This window comes from Callorhinus ursinus, unplaced genomic scaffold (assembly GCF_003265705.2).
Source record: "Callorhinus ursinus isolate GAN/ISIS: 27379988/994484 unplaced genomic scaffold, GSC_fseal_2.0 scaffold31, whole genome shotgun sequence".
In the NCBI taxonomy this organism is placed as follows: domain Eukaryota; kingdom Metazoa; phylum Chordata; class Mammalia; order Carnivora; family Otariidae; genus Callorhinus; species Callorhinus ursinus.
Window position 1 is genome coordinate 14716126 of NW_027397093.1, and position 23957 is coordinate 14740082.

Sequence of the window (23957 nt, forward strand, 5' to 3'; positions counted from 1 at the left end):
GGGTGGCTCAGTCGGTTAAGCGGCTGCCTTCAGCTCAGGTCGTGATCTCCAGGGTCCTGGGATCGAGCCCCGCATCAGGCTCCCTGCTCACCGGGAAGCCTGCTTCTCCCCCTCCCCCCTCGGCGGCCCCTCCTGTTTGGGCCCCCCCCCCCCCGTCTCAAATAAAATATTAAAAAAAAGAAAGAAGTCTAAAATGGCTTCCCTTGTATATCAGGCCTTTAGAGAGTTTTTCTCTCATCACTCTTTACACAGGGTTTCGGTCCTAAAGACAGCCTAAGAATGAAAATCACCTAGAGTCAGAATGACCCATGAATACTAATGAACTCATACTTATTTAATAGCCACGATGTGCTGAACTGTCCCGGTTGTTTTGTATATGTCTCATTCAGTCCTCCCTGGGACCCTGTGATCTGTTCATCACTCAGCTTGTGAGGGAACTGCTATTACTCTCAACGCCCAGAGGGAGGAGACTCAGCACAGAAAGCCTAAGCTGCTTCTCCAAGGTGGGGGTATCGGGGGGGTGTTGGGGGGGGATTCAAAGGCGGGCACTCCGGCTGCAGAGGCAACGTTCTTACCCCTGGCTTAACCAACAACATGGGATAGAGCACGTTGATGGCTGGGAATCAGGGGAAGTCACTGGCTGTGGACAACAGACCCGTGTTGTAGGGAAAGACGTGCCTTCAGACACTAGAGTCACACTCAGCCTCTGAGGTCAGAAAGTTCCGTGGGGCCTAAGTGCCTCTGCTGTCCTTAATCTGGCAGTTTCTGAGCAGGGAGTGACATGATGCAGGTGAGGTTAAGGTGGATCAGCACTGGGCAGAGGATGGATGTGAGAGCAGTAGGAGGGAAACCAGGGAAGAGGCACCTTCCGTAGGCCAGGCCCAAGCTGGTGTGGCTTTGTCTCGAATGGGGCCCGGGGTTGGGGCGGGGGGTGGGCAGGGAAGGCGGGGGATGGGGGTGGGCAGCTGATTGGTTGTGGAAGCATGCAGTTAGAAGCCTGGTCACGCCATAGCAGAAATAGGGAAGTCTGGACCGTTTGGGGTGGATAAAGGGATTCTGATGAGTTGGGGTCCCCAAGGGACACATCCCTGAAGAAGTGCATGGCAAAGGGACTGGAAATACTAGCACAGCCAGCTGGGAATGGAGATTTCTGTGGAAGCGTTGCTGCCTGGGAGCAGCGCTGTCTGTCTGAGCCCCCACCTAACTGTAGGGACCCTGACAGCCTGCAGAGCATCCTTTACCTCTCCCTCCAGCGTAGACCCCTGGACACCTGGCTGTCACTGGCACTTGAAGCAGCATTTTTTTAAGGTGAAGAAAAATACTGAAATCACTCGATTAATTATGCAGCCTCACAAGATACATGTTGGCAGAAGACTGAAAACGTTCTGCCTCAGAGAGACAACCAAATAGAGGGTGTTGTGGCACCAAACTCTGGTGTTCCTCAAGTAGGAAAGTGTTAGCCTTGGGAAGATGATTTAGCGAGACAGAGGGGTTTATTAAAATCAAATATTTCCAGAAACGGCAGTATACCATGGAGGGTCTCCGACACACCCCACGAGGTCAATGTGGTGACTGACTGAAACGAGAGATCTCCGCCGTCCTCTGCGGGCTAGGAAATGTGGTTCCTTCCGAGAGACAAGTGCGGCAGAAGGTCATTATCTTTGAAGAGGAGGTTGGATTCAATAGACTTGTCATTAGCACCTGCCTCATCTTGGTTGACTGTTTTGCTGAGGCACCTATTTTAGTCGTGCACCAATTTATCCCCAGGATTCCTTATTCTGTCAAGTTCATTTCAGCAGACCTTTATTCACCATGTGCTGTGTCGGGCTCTGGAACGCTCTGCAGAGGATGGGAAGGTGAGGGAAGCAGGAGGGAGCTAATTACTGAGCTCTGGCAGGCATCCCATAATACCGTGTGTGTGTGCGCGTGCGCGCGCGTGCTTGCGTGCATGCTTGTGTTTCTGCCTGGGCTGTCCTCTGCCTCGATCTTTGCATGCCCTGCTCCTTCCTACTCTTGTCTCAGCTAAGTACCACTTCCTCTGAGAAGCCCTCCCTGACCACCCTAGTAAGGGTGGCCCCTGCCTCTGCCTCAGTCACCTGGTCTGCCATCACACCGTTTTCTTTTCTTAAGAGCAGTGTTGCTGCTTGACATTCCCTCAGGTATTTGTCTATATTTACTACTTTTCTCCCTGCACTAGAATGTAAGCTCCTTGAGGTCAGGGACTCTGTCTTGCTTACCACCGTCTGCCCCGACAGTGCTAGCTCAGGAGACCTTTGTCAAGGGAATGACTGCATCTGATTTCCTCAACAGCTCTGGACAGGTGGTGTTTTCACATCACTCACAGAAGGGGAAACTGAGGCTCTGGGAGGGCCCTGGTTTGCCTGGATTTTCACAGCCAGCAGATCTTGTGCTGGACTTTGCACTTGAGTCTGTGGGCCTCCCACGCCCCCTGTGACATGCCTCCCCACCTCAGTGGAACCTGATCCCTGCCCTCGGGGAGCTCTCTGCCCGGCCAGGAAGTGTGGGCACCCTGACAGAGGCGACAGACACACAAAGGGGGCTTGAAGGTGGGAGTAATGACATCACTAGAAGACATGAGCAAAGGCTTCATGGAAAGACAGCCTTTACAAGGCGTTGTAATATGGTGGTGATGAGAGAGAAGGTTTTTGAGGCTAAGGGAATAGCACCAGCAAAAATACAGAGGTGGGAAAGTAAAGGGAGTTTGCAGAGAACAGTGAGCAGTCTGGCTTGGTCTGGGGGTAGGAACTCCCATGACTTGTGTGAGGGACTTCTGGAAAGGGGAGGTGGGACCCAGACCCCTCGGCGGGAACACAGGGCTGCAAAGGGTGGGTTCCACCCATGTGGCGTGGGGTGTCCTGAAGGTTCTCGAATGGGCAAGGGTATTCAGGTGATGGGGAGGGAAAGGTGGGGGCAGGAGGCAGAGCCAGGGAAAGAGATTCTTTAATAAAGGAACAGCCGCGGTCATTGTCAAGGTGGATTCCAGGATTATAAAGCTGTCTTCAGGTAAACAGAAGACCATATTAGTTGAAATCTTCACATATTGGCTGCGGAGGGCTTGGTTCTTGCTGTGAACTCAAACCTTAGACAGATATTAGCTCACTGTTTTCCTTGTTCCCCAAAAGGGCCTCTGTGCCCCCATTTTACAAAGGGAGAATAGCAAGACAAAGCTTCTCAGTGGTGAAGGGTAGAGTTAAGTCCAGAAGTGTTTGCCCTGCTCAGTGCCAGGCCTGAGGGGTCATCAGCAGGAGGATGCACATTTCTCCTGTCAAGTTCACCGCTCATGGGTCTCAGATGCAAGTCTGCAGATATTTACCAGTTGGGAGAAGATGATCCAGGACGAACAGCAAGGCAGGCGTCCTGGAGTTGGAGGCGAGGTGGTTAGGGCACCCTTCCTGGGGGAAGTGGGGCTGGCTGGCCAGAGGATTTGTGGGGGCAGAGGGGAGAGGGAAGGGTGTTCCAGACTGGGGGAACGGCGCGGACCAAGTCCAGGTGGCAAGTGAGCTCAAGGACTGGCGGGTGGGCAAGACAGGGCATGCAGGCTGGTGGCCCCACACTGGTGTTTGACGGAGTCAGATGCTGAGCACAGTGCTCTTTGGAGACGTTTGCTACTGTTTCCTGGTCCCTTCATCCAGCTGTGACCTCAGGAAGCCCAATTACTGCTCAGAAAACCCATTCCTCCCAGGCCTGTTCGTTGTTTCCGACCCTGACGGCTTGAGGAGAAAAGGCGAACATTTAGTCGTTAAATGTGCGGCTCTCTTGCGCCCGGGCCTGCCTTTGTTGGTAAGCGTGGTTCCCCACCGTCAGCCACAGCCCCCTCACCGTCTGCCCTGCTCAGAAGTGGGTTCCAGGCGAGTGGAGTTGTCTGCAATCTCATCACCCCCAGAGATGTCCACGTGTACCCACATGTGGGCTCCTACCCCGTGGCCCGTGCCTCAGCCCAGGCAGGGGTACCCCCAGGGCCGACCCCAGGCTTCTCCGGTGCCCAGCACGTCAGGCCAGGGAAATTTATTCCGGGACATGCATTGTCCCCTAATGTGGATGAGGCATTGTGCCGGGCACTGCAAGTGTTGGGGAGCCTGAGGGGCATCTCGACATGATTCCTGCAGCAAGAAACAAGTGTTTGCCTCCCTTTGACTGCGCGCAGGTGACATTCACAGTTTTTGCCATGTCAGAGGGCCAGCTCTGCTCGGTCATAGGTGGAATAACGTGGTCGACCCTGAAGTCGGGCTGCCCAGATTCGAAGCCTGGCTCTGCCACCTGTTGGCTGGGTGACCTTGGGCAAGTGACTTTACCTCTCTGATCAAGTTAAGTCTGATCGGAGTTAGGTTTCAATTTGCTCATCTCTAAAAGGTCCTTGCTTTCTAGAGTTGTAAGGATGAAAATTGTGTTATGTTTAGAAGGGCGGCCAGCATATTCTCAGTGCTGTAAAAGTATTAGCTGTGATTATTAATTAGCATTTTTCTTTAAATGAAATTAGCTTAAATAAAATTTAAAAGGACTTTATATCATGACTATAAATGGAAAATCAATAGCTGGTAACCATAAAAATAAATATGAAAACAAAACATGGTTAGGAAATCTTAGGTATATAGGTTGGGCTTAAATCTGCTTCCCCATTGGGAAGGGGGTAAAGCAAAGATGAGAAGTGATGGCCAGCTCCGGACTGTGAGTTTGAAAGAGGCATTTTTCGCCCTGTGGCTCACTGCCATTTGCATAGTGATTACCATCCAATTCCTGCTTCTCAAAGTGGTGTCAGCATCAGCATCACCAGGAAGTTCATTAGAAATGCAGATTCCTAGGTCCCATCCTGGAGCTGCTGAATCAGAACCTGCATTCTGACAAGGTCTCCAGGTGACTCATGGGTACATTTTGTTTTTTTGTTTTTGTTTTTTAAGATTTTATTTATTTGACAGAGAGAGACACAGCGAGAGAGGGAACACAAGCAGGGGGAGTGGGAGGGGGAGAAGCAGGCTTCCCGCGGAGCAGGGAGCCCGATGCGGAGCTCAATCCCAGGACCCTGGGATCATGACCTGAGCCGAAGGCAGACGCCTAACGACTGAGCCACCCAGGCGCCCCAGTACATTCTGTTTTGAGAAATCTGGTCTGTAGTCACCAGTGTATGTGTCCCACTCGAGGTGCTTAGGTTCAAGAGTGACCTGCCCAAGGTCACTTGAGTTAAGAACAGCAGCATATCAGAATCCCAGGTCTCCAGACCCTACTCTGCAGGGCAGCATCCTCAGCGGAAGTCAAGCTCCACCCCATCTTCACTTACTGTGTGACCTCGGACAAATTCTTAACCTCTCTGAGCCTTTGTTTCCTTATCTGCCAGAGGAGACTCATAATAATGCCCTCCCTCGGGCGTGGTTCTCAGGGTTATCTAGAGAAGATGCTCCGTCAGCGTTGGCAGCTGTTGTCTTCGTAGAAGACTTCAGGGCCCGTCCCGTCGTGTGGCCTCTGCCTGGGCCGGCGCTGGTTGCTCCAGAGGTGTTGGCGGCCTCACTGCCTTCATCATTACGCTGCTGTGTCCGCTCCGTTCCCCTTTGTCCCAACGTGTTAGCGATGAGTCATCTGTTAAGTTAAAATAATTGAATATCTCAAACGTTGACTGTGTGTCATTTGGTGGTATTCTGCGTGGGATTTATTTACTTTTGATTCTAATCAAATAGGTGTTTGTGGGTTTGCTGGCTTGCCAGGAAGACGCTGGCACTGCTTCGGCAAGTCCCAGATCCCACGGTAGTCTCCGTGCCGTGAGGCTGTGAAGGGGGTGACTGCCGGGGGTCCTCTCCCTCCCTCAGCCAGCCCGGGAGCTGGAGCTCGGCCTTGTAAATGAATTCTCACCTGGAAACAATGTCTTTGCATTCCCACAGCTGCATCTCCTAGCCCCCGAGGGACCCCGTCTGCCACCCTCCGCGCCAAGCTCCTCAAGGACATTTTATTTCAAGCTCAGAACAACCCTATTCGTTGGATCATCTTGGTCTCGTTTTTTTTTTTTTTTTAATTGAGGAATAATTCCTATCCGTAAAATTCTCCATGTTAAAGTGCAACATCCCGTGGTTTTTACCATATCCGCGGGGCTGTGTAGCCCTTACCACAATCCATTTAAGAACATTTTCGTCACCCCCAAAAGAAACCCTCTCCCGTTAAGCGGTCGTTCCCTATTTTTCCCATCTCCCCCAGCCCCTGGCAGTCTCCTTTCTGTCTCTGTGGATTTGCGTATTGTAGACATGTTCAGTCAGGGGAATTATATAGTATGTGGCCTTTTGTGACTGGCTTCTCTCACTCGGCACACTTCCTGAGGTTCCTCCATGTTGTATCAGCACTTCATGCCTTGCCGTGGCCCCGTGGCGTTCCATTGTATGGAGATAGCGCATTTTGTTTGTTCCTCCACTGACAGACATTTGAGCGATTTCTATTTTCTGGCTTTTGTGAATAGTGCTGCTATGGATGTGTACCTACAGGTGTTGGCATGAATTCTTGTTCCCATTTTATTGAAGGGGAAACTGAGGCTGGGGTTAAGTAACTTGCCTCAGACCTCATCACAGAAAAGCCCTGGCACAAGGAAAGCCTCGGTCTGGATCCTGAGGAAGAGTGAGCTCTCAGGCCCCGCCGCCGCCACCACCTCTTCCTTTTTAGGTCTCTGGCTCTCATGTGGCTCTCGTGTGTTCTGCCCGTTGGGTGTGATGGCCACCGGCCGGGGGGCCAGAGAAGTTCAGTTTTGTTCTCTGAAGCAGACACCCTGCGGTCATGTCGTTTCCCAGAGAGGCTGGGACTCCTGCAGTAGTCAGTGAGGAAGCACCTCTGAGATCCGGATTCCCGTCTGTGCGGCATCTGTCACAGGCTGTCAGCCGGGCTCTGCCGTAGCCCCTCTGAGCTTGGCCCTGACGGGATTTTAGCCCCAGCCCCCTCGTCCCCATCAAGACGATCTCCACTGACCCAGCATTCTTAGCACTTGAGGGAAAATGTTCCCGTGGGTAGCTGGATGCTAAGAATGTCACTCTCTTTAAATTGAGGACATTAGTAAGAAGTAATGAGTGCTTGTTACAAAAATATCACACAATACAGAGATCTATAAAGCAGGAAGTGAAAGAAACAATTCTCCCAAACCCACAGCCACATTCAAATTAAATGGTCTCCCCACATTCCCAGAAGATGCCATGCCCATCTCCCCCTTCTCCTGAAGTGCCTTTCTACCCTTCTCTACTTACCGGCCAGGGCCCAGTATAAATGCTACTGTGGAGGAACTTTCTGGACTTCTGCGGTCCACAGTGAGCTCCTCCTCCTGTGACTGTTTCTCTCCAGGTGGCATGACACAGGGAAGGACTAGGAAAGGCTGCTCTTGAGAGTGGAAGTTAAACGCCAGCAAAATCCCTGAAAAGACCTGGAAGTAGTTATCTGTGAGGAGGGGCACTTGTGAAGAGAGAGTAGTGCCAGGCTTTTTCCATTTTTGCCTTAAACCTTCTAGAGCTAGTTAGCTCAGTAAACACTGTGCAGAAGTAACTCTGTTAAAATCCTGGTGAATTGTGCGAGGTGGGGCGTCGGGGCCAGTCCTCGATGCCTGGTGCATTTTGCTTGCTCTTGGTGTCCCGCACCTCCCAGCTTTGGAAACCAGGTGGCATTTCAGAGATTGGCAGCCAAGTCCCAGAGGCCCAGCTGTCTACGGGCTTGTGTCTCCTTCCAGGGTGTCCGGCCACACCCGTAGCTCCTGAGCACACCTGGAGGTCCCGGGAGTTTGGATCTTCTGGAAGGGGTGCAGGTGCCAGTCTAAGTTTTCATTTTCACACTCCAGAAAAATATCTCTCCATCAGCCTCCTGAATGGGAGCCCCATGCTGCACACAGTCTCAGGTGTTATTCTGTTAAACTGAGCTCTGTCGGGGGAGGGGAGCTGGGTCTGAGTTACAGCTCTCTTTATGCACCGTGCCTCAGTTTCCACGATGATAAAATGGGGACGAACATAATAATACCTATCTCAGGGGTTGTTAAATTAGACAAAGCATGTCAGGTGCTTAGAAAAGTCTCAGGCACATGTACATAGGTACATATGGTACAAAGGAAGTACCAGATAAGGGTAAGCTATTATATTACTTTTTGTTTCTAGGATTGTTTACTGACCATGGTAAGAAGAGTGAGCAAAGCATAGTGTAGACCAATGTCATGGAAAGACTATGGGCTTCAGAGTTGTGTTAATCTGGGTTCTAATCCCAGCTCTGTATTCATGGGCATGGGTCGCCAACTTCAGCAAGCCTCTGATCTCCCCGCAACAGTACACATTCTAGCATGTTCTGAGGCACACAGCTCACAAACATTTGACTGCAGCTTGCAGCCTCCCCTCTTTGACGGGAGCATTGACCAAAGAGCCTTTGTTTAGTAAAATCATGGAGTCACAGAATGTCCAGCCTGGTTAGTACGCCCCAGATCCCATGGTTCCAACCCGCATTTTACAGAAGAGGAGACACGGCCCTTGGGGAATATGTTTCCCTGAGACCCCATGGCTGATAGCAGAGGGGCCAGGATGAGAATGGGGGCCTCCTGAGCCTTGCCCACCGTGGCGTAAACACTGAGGGTCACCTGTGCCTCTTTCAGAGCCAGAACCACAAACCAGCCAGAGAGAAGATTGGAAGACAGTGGCTCTATTTTGAAATAGCCTGGCCTAAGGGGAAACAGGAATTGCGCAGGGCAGAACTAAGTCCCCTGCACAGGCCTGGACCAGCCAGCCCTCAGTAAATGCGAGTCAGCGTCATTACTGTCACCATTGTTGTCTTTAGGGCCGAGTAGCCACAGCTGGTGGGAGGCCCAGTCCCTCTGTACCAGTGACTCCTGAACACGGGTGCCCATCAGAGGTGCTTATTAAAACACAGATGGCTAGGACCCGCTCCCCAAGCTTCTGATTCTACAGGTCCGGGCTGGGGCCTGAGAATGTGCATTTCTAACAAGTCCTGGGCTGATGCTGATACGGTAGGTCCGGGGTTGCCACTCTAAGAACCACTGTGTTGGCCTGGCCCTTGCTCCTGAGCATGGTCCTGGGACCTGCCTGGTAGAAATGCAGAATCTCAGGCCCCACCCCAGACCTGCGGCATCAGAAGCCTCGCCTTAGCAGGATCCCCAGTCGTCTGTGTGCATATTGTGGTTCGAGAAGCAGACGTCCCCACCGTGGCTGCAGAGCAGAAGCATCAGGAAACCTTCGAAACCCCCTGACTACCAAGCCCCAGCTCCCGCTAATTAAGTCAGAGTCTCTGGGAGCGAGACTCGGACATCAGGAGTCTGTGATTCCAGTGTGGCCATGTCTGAGAACCACCAGCTAGAGTCCACGGTGGCAGCCAGGAGGGGCCTCAGGGACCATAAGTTCCAACCCTGGCATTTGACCAAGATGCAAATCAGATGCAAATCAGAACCACAGCAGCCTGCCTGAGATCCCACAGTCGGGAGGTAACACATCCAGATAATTCTTCCACTAGCTCTTTTAATTCTAAGTCCCCTTAGTACAGCTCCATGGTAGCTGCTATTGACGTACCAGGGTCCGCGGGCGTCCGTCGCCCCTTGGAAGACAGGCCTGCTCATTGGAAACGGCCCCTGCTGCATCCCAGAGCAGCCTTCCGTGCTGCGTGCATGTTGTCCGTGCCAGGGAGGCGGTGCGCATAGTGTTAGGGGCGTGCGCTGAAGGCCGGCTCTGCTTGCAGCTCCTCTAACAACGGGGACGGCGATGTTAGCACCCATCCGTGGAGCCATGGTGCGGATTAAGGGTTCATGGGACAATCAGTGACTGGCTCACGGGGAGCACTTTATAAATGTGAATTATTATTTCAGTAACTGAGTGACCTTGGGTAAGTCATGTGATCTTCTTTGTGACTCCGTCTCCTCCTTTGCTAAGTGGAGGTAAGCAGAGGACTGGCCTCACAGGGTGGTCGTGAGGAGGAGGTAAACTTGTGAGTCTGAAGCCCCAAGCGCAGTTTGCTGCACACAGCTGGCATCCACGAATAGTGGCTGTGGCCGTGTGTCACAGACTGAAAGCCTGAGCGAGAGTAAGTTCTGGCTGGAGCAGGCTCTGAGTTGGGCCGGTTCTGACTCTCCAGAGGGAGCATCTAAAACCAGGGGGGTTAAAGGTTTCTGGGGTATTTTTGTCTGGAGAAAAGCTTATAATGTCCCTCATCCTCATTGATGTAAAAGATTGCCATGCCAGGGCAGATATACTATGTGTGATCCAAGAGAGCAGAGTAGCAGTTATCATGTAGTTCATGAACGAACTCTCTAACAATTAAAACCATTCTGTAGAAAGGAGGGTGAGCTCCCCATCACCGGAGGTATTCAAGAACTTTATGCCCTCTGGTGGAGACATTAAAAGAATTTCAGGTCTGAGATTGGAGGCTACATAGTGTTTCCCAAGTTTGCTTATTGCTAAGAATCACCTGCGAATATTTATTAAAAACACAAATTCCCCGGTGGTCATTGCCCATGCACTGGAGCAGAATTTCAGGGGTGGGGGCCTAGGATTCACCTCTCCACATGATTCTTACTGGGAAGTTTGGAAAACATGGGCTAAATGGTCTCCAGTCTCCTAACTCTGAGATTCTGTGGAAAAAAGTTGATGTGGAAACAAGACATTGTGGGCGGGCTCAGGTCACACTCCCACAGCCTTGGGAGTCCTGCTTCTTGGCCAGGCCTCGGAGCCCATGGACACACCAGCTTGAGTCCCCAACACTTTCTCCTTTGGGGCTGTAACTGGGTCAGCAGGGGCTCTGCCACCCTCTCTGCCTCCCCCATACTAGACCCTGTCACCAGGCCCGGCTCTTGGCAGGGACTGAGCTGGGGGCACAGTTCTGTGTTTCTGAGAAAAAACACGAGTTTGACCCAGCCCTCCTGACTCCCTGCGGTCTGTTTTGTTTACTTCTCCGATTTTGCTTGTTTTGCCCTGGTTCTGCCCACCAGTCACTTTTCATTAGGCATTCATTAGGATTAACAAGATAACTTTTAATGAAAGACCTGTGCATTGTGAATAAAAGCTACTTTATTAACACAAAGCACTCTCATAATTAGAGGCTTAGGGAGATGCAGTTTGGCCTTCTTGCAATAATAATTATAATTATGAGAATAATCTTGCTTTGTGTTTATTACAGTGCCTTCCCTCAAGCTTCTCTGTTCTCTGCTGCAGCTCAGATATCAGTGGCGGGGGAGGGCACTGAAGAGTCCTGCCTGAATCCAGCTGCTGTCCAGATGCTGCTGTTGTCCCCTGTTGTTAGCACCCCTGAGTCCCCGTTGGGGTCTGTGGGCATGCATGCACCACCCGCTCGCATGAAATGTTCCCATGCCAGAGGCTTCCTCACTGAGGACTCGCTGAGCAAGGGCAGGGCTCTAGGAACTTGTAGGACGTGGCAGGGCTCAAAGGGGGTGTCCTGGAGCAATGCAAGTCCTCTGGGCCTTTGCTTGTGCCTTGGCCCACGTCTGGGCTGCCTTCCCTCTCCTCTGACTCTAGTCATCTCTCATCCATCAGCATCTAGCGTGACCCGAGGGTGACCAGCTCTCTGGAATTGCCTAGGACTGAGGAGCAGTCCCCCAGGACGCAGGGCTTTCGGTGCCAAAATTGGGAACGTTCCGAGCAAACCAGGAAAAGTTGGTCACCCTACTGGAATCTTTGCATTCAGATTCTTTGTCCTTCATCATCTTGCCAAAATGCCCTTGGACAATTTACCTATCAACACGGGCTTCACTTTCCACCTGTGAGGGTAACTCATGGTGGTTATGGGAATTTAATGAGTTAATATCTAAAAAGTGCCTGTTACCGTGCCTGGCACATAGTGGATACTCAGCAATGTTAGCTATGTTTGTTTTGTTGAGTTGAGTGAGACCTTTGAGATCCCCTGGCCTCCATGTGGTTCATGCGTCCTCTGGGTGGTGACTGCTTGGTCACACCCCCTGATGTGGCCCTCACTTCCTCACAGGGGAGCCTTTTCCTTTATGGCTGGTGAACTATCCCCTGTACCGTCAGCTGTTCCATAAAGAATGGGACCCTCTTCTTGATGACATCCCATGGCTTCTTGAGGTTGACTCACCTGTCTCCGGTCTGGGTCTTCTCTTCCCTGGGCAGGGTACCCCCCTCCGTTAGTGAGACCTGGCCCCTAGCCGTGTCCTCTGTAAGGAGTGCTGTGTGCTCCCGTAAGCCCCAGGGCCCAGCACGGAACTTGGCTCAGCTTAGGAGGCTTTTCTCTACTGCAGACAGGTGTAGTGGGTATAGATGGTGCCCATCCTTGGAATTAGATCTGAGAAGAATTTCCTGAGAACAAAAGGGGACTGGCCTCTGTCCCCAGAATCACATGCCCTGAACTAGAAAAGCCTACAGGACTTTCTGGCCAAGGCCCTGGTTCCCCTGTGAGATGGTCTGCATAGACTCCCCTTTCTCTGGCTCGGCCCAGGGACAGGTACCTAAGTACTTCTTAAGGGGGCAGGATAGTAGAATGGTTAGGCCCCGTGGCTTCCTGAACAGCTTAACCATCTCAGTGTTACTCCCCTTCTCTTAGCTGTATGGCCTTGGGCAAGTCACTCCATTGCAGTTTCCTCATACAGAGAGGGCAGTTCTCACAACCTAGCACATGTGAAAGAGTAAGTGGTGCTGTTTGTGGCTGTTATTACCCCCGTCCCCCAAGGAACAAACATGAGATCGATCACTCCTTGTGCACAGGTGGGGAGAAGACTGGGCAGGGTTGAGACCTGTTCCCGCGTGTCTGAGTGCCTGGATCTCCATATTCTTGTCCCAGGGACCATGGAGAACTGTTCCTGAGGTCATGGACCTGTTCTCTCAGCAGGAATTGGAGTCTCCGTGCAGTGTTGGTGGCTGGTGATGTGGCCTGGACGGGGCACATTTGCATCACATCCCAGCAGAGCCCTTTGCCATCGGTGGGGTGCTGTACCCCTCCCACATGCACGCCAGCCTCTGGGAGGCGGTTCTGGGGTCAAAGGGTGGATGGAACAGATGGCATCCCTAAGAACAAAAAAAATCCTAGGGAAGTCACTAGGCACAGTGGGGAACGGTGCCTGGCACACAGTAGGGCTGTTATGGAGAATGAATAAGAGCAGCACGCGTGAATACATTCCAGGCCCTTAGCACCCTCAGATGGGGGGGCTGTATGCTTCTGTGACTTAGGTCGGTTGGCCAGATGAGGCTGCAGAGGCCTGCGTTGCTTGAATTGGAGACTGGAAAAGGGGAGAGTATATGGTTGGGATGGTGGGTGGGTGGCCCAGGTGGCAGGAAGGAGGTTGTGGGCTGGGCGTTTCTGGGCTGATGTACTCAGGGAAGACAGCTCTTCTGAGGACGCTTGGAAATAACTTGAATGGCCTTATGGCTTTACATCTCTTCTGCCAACATCCTGAGCACTTTCTCTCGCTTTGTGGGGAGCGGGGGTGCGCTGCACAATTGATTCTTGGTGCCTGAGTCCTGAAGCTTTTGCTCCACTTCAATACAGAGACTTTCTTTCTTTTATGGGTCTTTCTCATTTCTCTTATCGATGAGGAGCTGGCTGCCCTCAGTTTATACTTGAATTTGCCAGGTTATTTTTTCCAATCAAAGCTGTTTTTATGATAAATTAAATTTTCTATTTTAAAAGTGAAGTATCACTATATATGCTTGAGAAATATTTTTATTTAAACATGTAGTGGTACTTTGCCTATTTTATATAAAATAAACATCGGGACTGTAAGTAGTAATAAATTGCTCCAATCCTTTGTAATAACTATTTAACACTGTGATTATTTTCCTCTTTCCCAGGCATACGTACTTTTTTTAGTTTTACATGTATTACAGGGTGCATATAATTTTTTTCATTCTGCCTCAAAAAATGCTGTAACTTGAATTATTAAACAAGAAAAACAATGGACAGACTTAGGTCGATAATACTATTCAAGAAGGTCTACCAACACTGGAGAGGGTGGGGAGAAATACCAGAACTCCAAATAGAAAAACGGCAAGAGAGGTGAACAGGATTTGCCACAAGAGAAGTAAAAATGGTTAATTACCCATGAGTGATAATCCATCTCATTATTGAAAGACTTGCTGATTAAAAGCAAGAGATGCCATTTCCCCTGATCATATTAGGAAGGGTTTTTTTTTTTTTAATGATCCTCTTACTTACTGGACAGAATGTATGTTAACTGGCATAAGTACTCTGGGAAGCAGCTTGGCAATACATCAGGAGCCGTGTGTTTATTTGTTTTCTGCTTGTGAACATCTTGTGTTCTTTTCTCATCTCTCTCTGGTGGTCTTAATTTTTTTGACTGAATTGAGAATTTTAAATAATAAAGATAACTTTTTAATCAGATTTTTGAGTTAATTAATTAATTTAAGAGAGAGGGCAGGAGCGGGAGGGGTAGAGGGAGAGGAAGAGAGAATCTCAAGAAGACTCCATGCTGAGCACAGAGCCCGACGTGGGGCTCCATCTCACGAGCCTGAGATCACGACCTGAGCCAAAACCAGGAGTCAGTTGCTTGACCAGCTGAGCCACCCACGTGCCCCAAATAGAACTTTATTTTTAAGTTTATTTATTTATTTATTTAAGTAATCTCTACACCCAACGTGGGCTCAAACTCACAACCCCGAGATCAAGAGTAGCATGCTCCACTGACTGAGCCAGACAGGTGCCCCTGAAGATAACTCTTTATCCTATTTGTAGATCCTTTTCACAATCTGTTGGCTTATTTTTTTAAACATCCAGGTCTATTGATCTGTTCTCTGTGATTCTGTTATTGCTCCTAGGTTTTGAAAGTCCTCTTCACTTAAGTGGTTGTATTAAAGTCTGTTTACTTCTGATTTTTTTGTTTGATTTCAAAAATATTTCAAGGGTAATTCTGTCTAGAATTTACTTCGATTCTTTTTTTTTTTTTTTTTAATTAGAGAGGGAAGAGGTGAGGTCAGAGGGAGAGGGAGAGAGAGAATCTTAAGCAGGCTCCATGACGTGGGGCTTGATCTCACAACCCTGAGATCATGACCTGAGCTGAAATCAAGAGTCTGATGCATAACCAGCTGAGCTACCCAGGCTCCTAAGTTTACTTTGATTCTTAGGTTAATTGAGAGTCTCTTTTGTTTTCCCAGAATTGTTAATTGGCTATTCTGATGTCAATTATTAACCCTTCCCCTCCCCAATTCATTTGTGAGGCCTCCTTTTGTGTTTATTAAATTATGACATGTTATTTATAGACTACATTTTCCAGACTATTTTCTTTCTCTAATCTATTTTTCTTATTGCCCTCTGTTTTAATTATTGTAATCTTAAAACATTGGTTATCCCCCTACCTTCTCCTCTTCTAGGCAGCCTTGCTTGCTTAATTCCCTAGCTGAAATTTAAAACCATTTAAATAAGTTAAAAAAAAAACAACAAAGAACTTTCTGGATTTTCAGGAGGAATTACATTAAACAATCTATAAACTGATTTCTGAAACAGATCACTATCATTTCAATCTTTTGCTTTGTCATTAACAAGCATATTCTGTATCTTTACATACAAATCTATTTTTTTAGCATTTCTTAATTTTTTAAAATTGATTTAAATTCAATTTAGTTGACGTGGTGTATTATTAGTTTCAGGGATAAAATGTAGTGATTCATCAGTTGCATATAACACCCACTGCTCATTCCATCACATGCCCTCACTAATGCCCATCTCCCATTTAGCCCATCCCCTGCACCCACCTCCCCTCCAGCAACGCTCAGTTTGTTTCCTATAGTTAAGAGTCTCTTATAGTTTGCCTCCCTCTCTGTTTTCATCTTATTTTATTTTTCCCTCCCTCCCCCCTATGTTCATCTGTTTTGTTTCTTAAATTCCACATATGAGTGAAATCATATGGTATTTGTCTTTCTCTAACTGATTTATTTCACTTAGCATAATACCCTCGAGTTCCAAAGACATCTTTGTGAACTTTTTTTCCTTTTCTTAATATTGGTCAGATACATTTTCCATTCTGGTTGTCTCTATATATTTTATATTATTATTGTCATTTGAAGTAGGATCTTTAAAAATTACATTTTATTGCTGACATATGGGAATATTACTGAATTTTGAGTATGTATTTTGATTAGCCACTTCGCTGAGACCTTTTTAATTTGCGTAGTTTGTCAGATTACTACTTTAGTTTTTTGAGGCTATGCAGCCATTTCATATGCACATAATAATCATTCTATCTGTTTCCAGTGTTTATATTTTCTATTTCTTTGGCCAGAACTTCCAAGATCATATTCAGAGATACTGGTGATGGAAGGCATCCTTATTTTGCTCTTTGCTTTCAAGGGAAAGCTTCTGACGTTTTCCTTGATGTTGCTTCTAGCTTGTATGAGATCTGTCGCTTTTACCCAAAGGGGCTGTTATGATTTACAACCACAACAAAGATTCCTTTCTAGCCCTAGCCCATTGTGCATCTCGCACAAAGTACTAGGAGAATAATTGTTTGGAAGTGTTTGCTCTTTCTAGAATCCCCAGCCTGCTCCAAACTTTGAGCCTACAGAGCCGGTCCATTTCCAGCCCTTGATCTCCCTCTACTGAAAGCCCCACTTCTGGGGATTCGTTCCTTCCTGGCAGGACCTTGAACCCTCTTCTGCCAGCCCTCCTGGCTGATGTAAGAGCCAGTGCCTGACACTGGACAGTGGCAGGGCTAGAGTCACTCAAGCAGACTCCCCACGGAGCTGAGAGCCCCACTCGGGGCTCCACCCCAAGACCTGAGACCATGACCTGAGCCGAAATCAAGAGCCAGACTGAGCCACCCAGGTGCCCCAAGACACTTCTTAATAGGATGCCCTGTAGAAGACCCCTGTGGATTCTCAGTTGTCTGGACTTCTGCCCTTACCCTATCTGCCCCCTTTCTTTTCTCAGACCAGCTCCGTGAGATCTCCAGTACCCCTACTTTGCCCTCTGAGTGTGCTGGAGCACTGCCAGTCCTGTGCTCTGGAGGTCTTCCCAGTCCAGGGGGAAAACAGACACAAAACAAGGGTAACCCAGTACAGGATGAAAAGGTCTCATTCGTACTCTATGAGACTCCGAGATTGGAGCAACTAACTGTCTAGAGCAGTCAGAGAAGGCTTTTAGAGGAGGTGACATTTGAGCTGGTCTGAAAGCAAGGGTAGAAATTCTGTGAGGCAGATGAGAGAGAAGGGCTTCAATTATGATTATTTCGACAGACTTTGCATTACTGTTGCTGTTCAGAATGGGATCTGTAAAAACTATATATCATTACCGGCATGTAGGAATATTAATTGAATGTTGCATAATTATTTTGGAGCGATCTCTAAAGGCTTAGGGGCCCAGGGGAGTCCAGCCTCTTTGGGGAAAAAGACAAGTTTGCAGAGAGATGGGACAGTGCTGTCTGAGTTGGTTAGTGCTCCTGGGGTTCAGGGGTTGGAGGAGGGTGGCCCCCAATAATGGGTATGATCCAGGAAGATTTCCAAAGAGATAGGATGGGAGCTGGCCTTGAAGCATAGAGAGGATTTGGGTAGAGTGGGAAGGGGAGATAAAGTGGAAGAGGCGGAGAGAAAGAGCATCCCCATCCCCACTGTGCACCTGCCAGGCATATTTAATACTTTTCATATTTAGTTTTCCTGACAGCTCTGCTCGGTAGATGGTAGTAGTACCCTTGTTCTGCAGTTGAGGAAACTGAGGCTCAGGGACTTTAAGTGACTTAGCGTAACTGGAGAGCCTAGTTTCTGAGCCATGCCTTCAGTGCGGCCCTGCTGTCCTATGTACGCAATTGCTTTCTCCAGATAGAACTCGCATATCATACAATTCACCCACTTCAAGTGGACAATTCAGTGGTTTTAATATATTCCCAGAGTCATGCAACTATCATCCCCATCCAGTTTTAGAGCCCCCACCCCTGGGCTGCCCAGCCCTAGGCAACCATTACCCTGCCTTCTGTGTCTAGACATTCGTCTGCTCTGGACATTTCACGTCAGTGGCCTCCTAAAATACCTGATCGTTTGGGACTGGCTCCTGCCACTGAGCATCCTGTTTTCAAGGTTTATCCACACTGTAGCATGTATTGGTATTTTGCTTCTTTTTATGGCCAAACAATATATATATATTTTTAAGATTTTTCTTTATTTGTCAGAGAGAGAGGGAGGGAGAGAGAGGGAGCACAAGCAGGGGCAGCGGCAGACGGAGGGAGAAGGCGGCTACCCGCTGAGCAGGAGCCAGATGTGGGATTCGATCCCAGGACCCTGGGATCATGACCTGAGCCGAAGGCAGACACTTAACCTACTGAGCCACCCAGGCGCCCCAAACAATATTCCTTTTGATGGATAATACCACATTTTGCTTATCCACTCGGTCTGTGGATGGACGGGTGGGTGGTTTGCACGTTGGAGTGTTGTGAATAATGCGGCAGTGAAGGCCCCCGTGTGGTATGTTTCCAGTTCTCTCTGGTGTACCCCTACAAGTGGAATTGCTGGGTCAGGGGGTAACACTGGGCTTACCCGTTGGAAATGGCCAGACTGTGCCCCATGGTGGCCTCTCGGCTGCCTCTGACGCAGGCTTGCCTTTGGAGTGACAGGGCTGGGAAGAAGGTCACACCATGAAGTCTGTGTGAACCACCTGTTTTCCAAGGCGACTGTTACAGAGTAGCGTTGAGACGGCGGCCTCACTGTGGAGTCTTCGGTGAGTGCAGAGGGCGGACTCGGCAGGGGCTCAAGGACGCTGCCGTGAGTGCCCATCATCCTGAGCAGGCACAGCCACCCCTGCTGCACTTGAGCTCCTCGGCCGTGCTCCCAGACAAGGTGCTGCGCCAAACCCACGGGTTCAGGGTGCAGGAGAGGGACGGGTGTGACCCATGGTAATGAGGGCTCTCAGAAGAGGGCGGGCAGGCTTTCGAACCTGGCACGGGGGAGACAGGTGAGAGAGAAGGGAGGTGGGGAGCAGAGGCAGGGCCAGGGGCTCTGCGGTGTGGGGCGGGTCCCCAAGCAGCTGTGGCTAACTCTGCTCTGTCTCTGTCCTCTGGCTGCAGACCTGGCTGAGTGCAAGCTGGTTTCCTTCCCCATTGGCATCTACAAGGTCCTGCGGAATGTCACCGACCAGATCCACCTCATCACGCTGGCCAACAACGAGCTCAAGTCCCTCACCAGCAAGTTTATGACCACGTTCTGTCAGCTCCGAGGTAGGCCCCGCTCAGCCCAGCTGGGAGGGCATGGCCAGCCCTCGGCCTTCAGGTGCCAGCCCTGTGTGGACAGTGTCCACTGGGGCCAGGGTCGGGTCAGCTAGATTTGGGAAATCATTCCCGAGGGAGGCTCCAAGGCTGGACCTGTGTCCTCCCTATGGCCTGGAGGTCTCTACTTGTCGCTCCTCCCTCTAGCTCGTTGTGAATCAGATCGACTGATGGTCAAGGGTGTGGGTTCAGGGGTGACTGTTTTGTTCAGAACAGACCGGTGGACTGTGTGGGGTCCCGAGGCCCACAAGGAGTTATTTCTCAGTAGGCTTGAACAAGCCCCCTTCCTACCCCGCCACCCTAGCCCTGGTTTCCCACGCTGCTTGCTCGGGTCAGGAGTGACAGGTGCTGGGGAGGTTGGAGTTTGCTGTCCTGAGCACACACAGCAAGTGGACAGAGGTGCTTGGCTGGGCGACAGGCAGGCGACAGGCAGGTGGGCATTGTGGATTCTCTTGAAATGGCTTCTCCAGCTGGGCAAGCTAGATGCAGTGGCCACCACAGTGCCCGCTCCCCTCTCCATAGAGCAGCCCCTCTACCCTTCCGAGAGAGTCCCCTGCCGCTCAGGGAGCCATGGGTAGGAGAATTGGGGAGGGCACAGGGGGCATAGGAGAGGCGAGTCGTGCCTTCTGGAATTCTGTCCGGTAGGGGCATGAAACAGGTCTCAGGGCCTGTTTAGAGAAACAAGTAAGTCAAATGCTGATGCAGCAAGAGGGACGTGCACAGACGTACCTCACACGGTCGATTTTTGGCATCCTAGGGAGGGCAAGGGCATCGTGCAGAGCCCTGAGTGGAGAGCGAGGCGTGAATTGGCAAACACAGCCCAGGGACAAGCAAGCTACGGGCAGACCTGGAAAGACCGCCGGCTAGCCGCAAGCATGCGGGCCGAGGAGGAAGGACTGGTCTGCAGAGTCATTTCTGAGTGATGCTCACAGGGCTCTCTGCGTTGGTGCCTAAACCACTGGGGGGTGGGGGGGTTCCAAGGCAGCACTTGGCCCCCCGGAGGCACTGTGGGCACTTTTACCCAGGCTAACTTTTCCCGTCTGTCCTTTTCTTGTGGCTGCTTCTCTGCACGGATGAGATGGGCCCTCACAGCCAGCAGGGCCCATGGACCACAGCGCTCAGCCCTGGCGGAAATTAGAATCATCTGGGGCACTTTTCTACAAACATAGTTGCCTTAGCTCCACCCCAAGACCAGTTGAGTCAGAATGTCTGAGTATGGGGCCTGGTGAGCGTCTTTTAAAACCTATTCCAGGCATGCTAAAGTGCCGAGGTTGAGGCCATGCTCGGGTTATACGCGTGAACACCTAAGAGACTAGCATGTGAGTGACGAGCATCTGGGCGTGAGACTGGTGGGGACTGCGGCAAACTAAAATGCGCCCTGCTCAGCTTCAGCCAGATGCGCCCCGGGAGTGTTCTGTTTTATTCAATAGAAGCTAGAGAGACGGGCTTAATGGGGATTGTATCAATTTTTATATAATCTGGAAGCCGATAAAACTCTTGCACGGTCGATTTAACCCATGGGCCATCAGTTGGAAGAATCTCCCGTAATCGATCAGAGCTGTCTCTGCCATGCCCTTTCGTGGATGGAAAAGGAAGGTCAGGGAGAGGAGGCTTGTCAGACATCTCAGAGCTGCACACCCACATCCACCACGCAGGCCAGGGCGGCCTTTCCAGGCCACCTGCGGTAGCCCACGGATCCCCTCGACATGTTTGTTTCCCAGACGAGAGTAGAAAGATCAAAGATGCATGGTGGGTGCTGCAGGGCCCTCCAGGAAGGGCAGTCAGGTAGCACGAGAGTTCATTTGTGCTCTCCTTCATTCAGCTTTCCCTTGAGCATCTGCCGTATTCCAGACGTCTATCTGGAGGCTGGGGAACAGAGACTGGTAGACCAGGTCCGTCCCTCAAGCAGCCCAGGGTCACCGAACAGACTTGTCCACAGCACCAAGTCCTGTGATGCTGGTGTGGAGGGCATGCTGAGGCCGCCGGGAAGGAAACTTCATGCTCCCTGCAAGTGGCGTGGGCAGCGGGTGGGTATGGAAAGCAAAGGCTTTCAAAGGACTTGACGTTTGTCAGCGCCTTGGCGGATGGATAAGTAGGCCCTCTCTAGCGGGCAGTGACACATGCCAGAGAAATGCATGTGGAGCCCTGCGCATTTGTGTGCCTTCTCTACGGAAATGTGTTTATCATAATAATACCCTTCCGGTCAGAGGTCCACTGAAGGATGCAGTTGGCCCTTCCTCCCTGCGGCTGGCTGCTCCTGACTCCCCCACGCTGCCCTGGATCACAAAAGGAAAGCTGTGCTGTACGCAATAATTGGACCTCACCGAGGTGGCGACGGCAGGAGCCGGTGGTGGGCTGGGGACCAGGGGCAGGGAGGGGCTGGAGCTGAGAGCAGCACCTGGCTCCCGGACCCATGGCTCTGGGCCCCAGCCTGGATTTGTGGTTTCTCTTTCAATTGAAAAAACCTCTCCTTTTATGTGTGAAAGGGAAGCTTGAATAAGGCTTTGCTGGCTTGCCAGCTTCCTCTGCTTGGTTCTTGATGGAGGAGGTGGACTGCCTTGCTGCTGGGGGGAAAGCCGTGTCTGCCTCCTCCCCACCTGCCACATTGTCTCCGGTGGGCGCCCTGGGGACTGGCTTCTGTTGGGCTTATGCCCCCCCTCGGAGTTGGGTCATCTTTAAATGATTCCATCCCCTGGATGCCTTTCATCCGGGTTATAAAAGAAGAAAGCAAAACCTGAGAGAGCCCGTGGCACCAATGGAATCCGTGCAAAGGGCAGGCACGCCCTGTGGAGTGCGTCTCATTGTCTGACTCTGGCTCTTCTGTCCCTTCTTCTCCCGGGGGCTTGTCTCCCCACTTCCTCCCAATACGCGTCAGTCAGCTCTTCTCATAACCGTGTCCGGGGCCTGCACACCTGTGGAAAGCCATAAAAGCCACCCAGCTGAGAAGCAGAGGCTGTTGATTCAGAACCGGCCCTAGTGGGGGGGGGGTAGCCGGCAGCTGTCACCGGGGTCTGGCAGAGACTCAGGCAGGCAGAGGAGTGGGATAAAAGGGAAGGCTGTGCCCTGCTGAGGGGGAGGGGAGGAGCTGGACGCGGGCCAGCTCGCAGCGGGCATCCTGTGTGATTGGTTAGGGTGCACTTTGGCTCTCTGCAGGTGACCTGAAGTGGTCCGTTGGTAATCAAGTCCTGGCCATTTGGGGCTGATTGTTACGGGAGTCTTCTTTGGCTAACTGGACCATCCATAGAGACTGCCGTCTGAGTCCCTGCGAGTGTGAGCGAGAGCAGACTGGCCACTGAGCCGGTTCCCACAGCGGATGGGTTGGCTCCCTGGGCAAGGGGGCTACAGGGTGTGGGTTCGAGTGCTGTTTTTATATGCAGCCTGGCCATTGTCTGCGTGTCTGTTCAGTTGCTCACAGCCTGCCTGTCAGCTCAGTATAGCAGTTCCTCGGGAGCACCTGTTGTGCTGTGGGTACAGACAGGTAAGTAATAACCCGAGGGTCCGAATTTGCAGTGCACTTAGCCCTCGAAGCTTCTCGCAGAGGTTTGACATGTGTCATCTCGGTTAACCCCCTGGCACCAGCCATTTGGGGTGGATGGGACAATAAAGACCCAGATGCGGGCCTTGAGGGGTCCCCAGTGTCTCGGGGGGAGGTGGGTGTGAAAGCAGCAGCCACCTTAACACCCGAGGGGGACACTCAGCAGACATTTACAGGAAGTCTGGCGGGCAGGCCGAGGAGGCGGCAATCAAGTCTGCTTCGAGTGCATGTATTAGTTTGCTAGGGCTGCCCAAACGGAGTACTGTGGCCCAGGGGGCTTCACCAACAGACATGTATTGCCCACAGCCCTGGAGAAGGGAGTCAGGAGGTTTGGTTTCTTCGGAGGCCTGTCTCCTAGGCCTGCAGGTGGCCACTTTCTCGCTGTGTCTTCATGTGGCCTTCCCGTACATGAGTGTTCCTGGGGTCTCTCTGCATGTCCTCGCCTCCCCTTCTTCTCGGGACACCAGTCAGATGGGATTAGGGCCACCCTAATTTGAACACAAGCCTCATTTGAACATGAGCATATCTTAAAGACCTCACCTCCAAACACAGCCACACTGTGAGGCACAGGGGGCTAGGGCTTCAACATAGGAATTGTGGGGGGACACCATTCAGCCCAAAACACTGGGGAATCAGGAACCTCTAGAGGAAATGGCTTGGAGGGGGCACTGGACAGAAAGAAAGAGGGAGTTCCCACGGCATCGTTCAGGAAGGTGGGAGGTGTGTGTGGGAAATGGACTAAAACAGTACAAGACTGAACGTTACGGAGCAGGGGGGATACGGTGTGGCGTCAGCGACTGCCTTGAGCGAGTGAGCGGTCCTCAGAGAGCCTGTCAGGAGGGAGCCGGGGCAGGTGACCTGAAGGCAGCGGGAGATGGTGTGGGGGTGTCTCCCTCCACTTCCGGTGTTGCCCCGGCCCATTGGATTACTTTTCTCTAGCTGATGGCACTGCGTGCATAAAGGGGGAGAAAAGAGGGTATCCAGAACAGTGCTGGAAAGCAGGGCAGACACTGAAGCCTGCAGTGGTCGGTTGGACGCTGACGTCTCGGTTTTAGTCTGGGGTGGGGCAGATCTACTCTGTTGGGCACACATCTTCTGTTCCCTCTGCATAGCCCACCACTGGAACAGTGTGGTCCGGGAGGCTCTGTCTCACCTGAGTCGTTCACAGTTGCCAACGATCAAGAGCTCCTACCTGATCCCAAGGTAGTGATAAGATTGTGGCCTTTTGCATCAGTTTTT

At 51.0% G+C, this 23957-nt stretch overlaps 1 protein-coding gene across 14 annotated transcripts in view; it reads left to right on the top strand.

The window, feature by feature from the left end:
• LRRC20 (leucine rich repeat containing 20) overlaps positions 1-23957 on the top strand; it is a 105597-nt gene that overhangs the window by 41301 nt on the left and 40339 nt on the right. For 12 of the 14 annotated variants that reach the window (XM_073878879.1, XM_073878881.1, XM_073878877.1 and 9 more), the window contains one exon: positions 18986-19135. In XM_073878879.1, the coding sequence (XP_073734980.1) occupies positions 18986-19135 (150 nt within the window). Of the gene's footprint in view, positions 1-18670; positions 18874-18985; positions 19136-23957 lie in introns of those variants that run through there. The other 2 variants (XM_073878888.1, XM_073878887.1) reach the window with 2 other exon arrangements.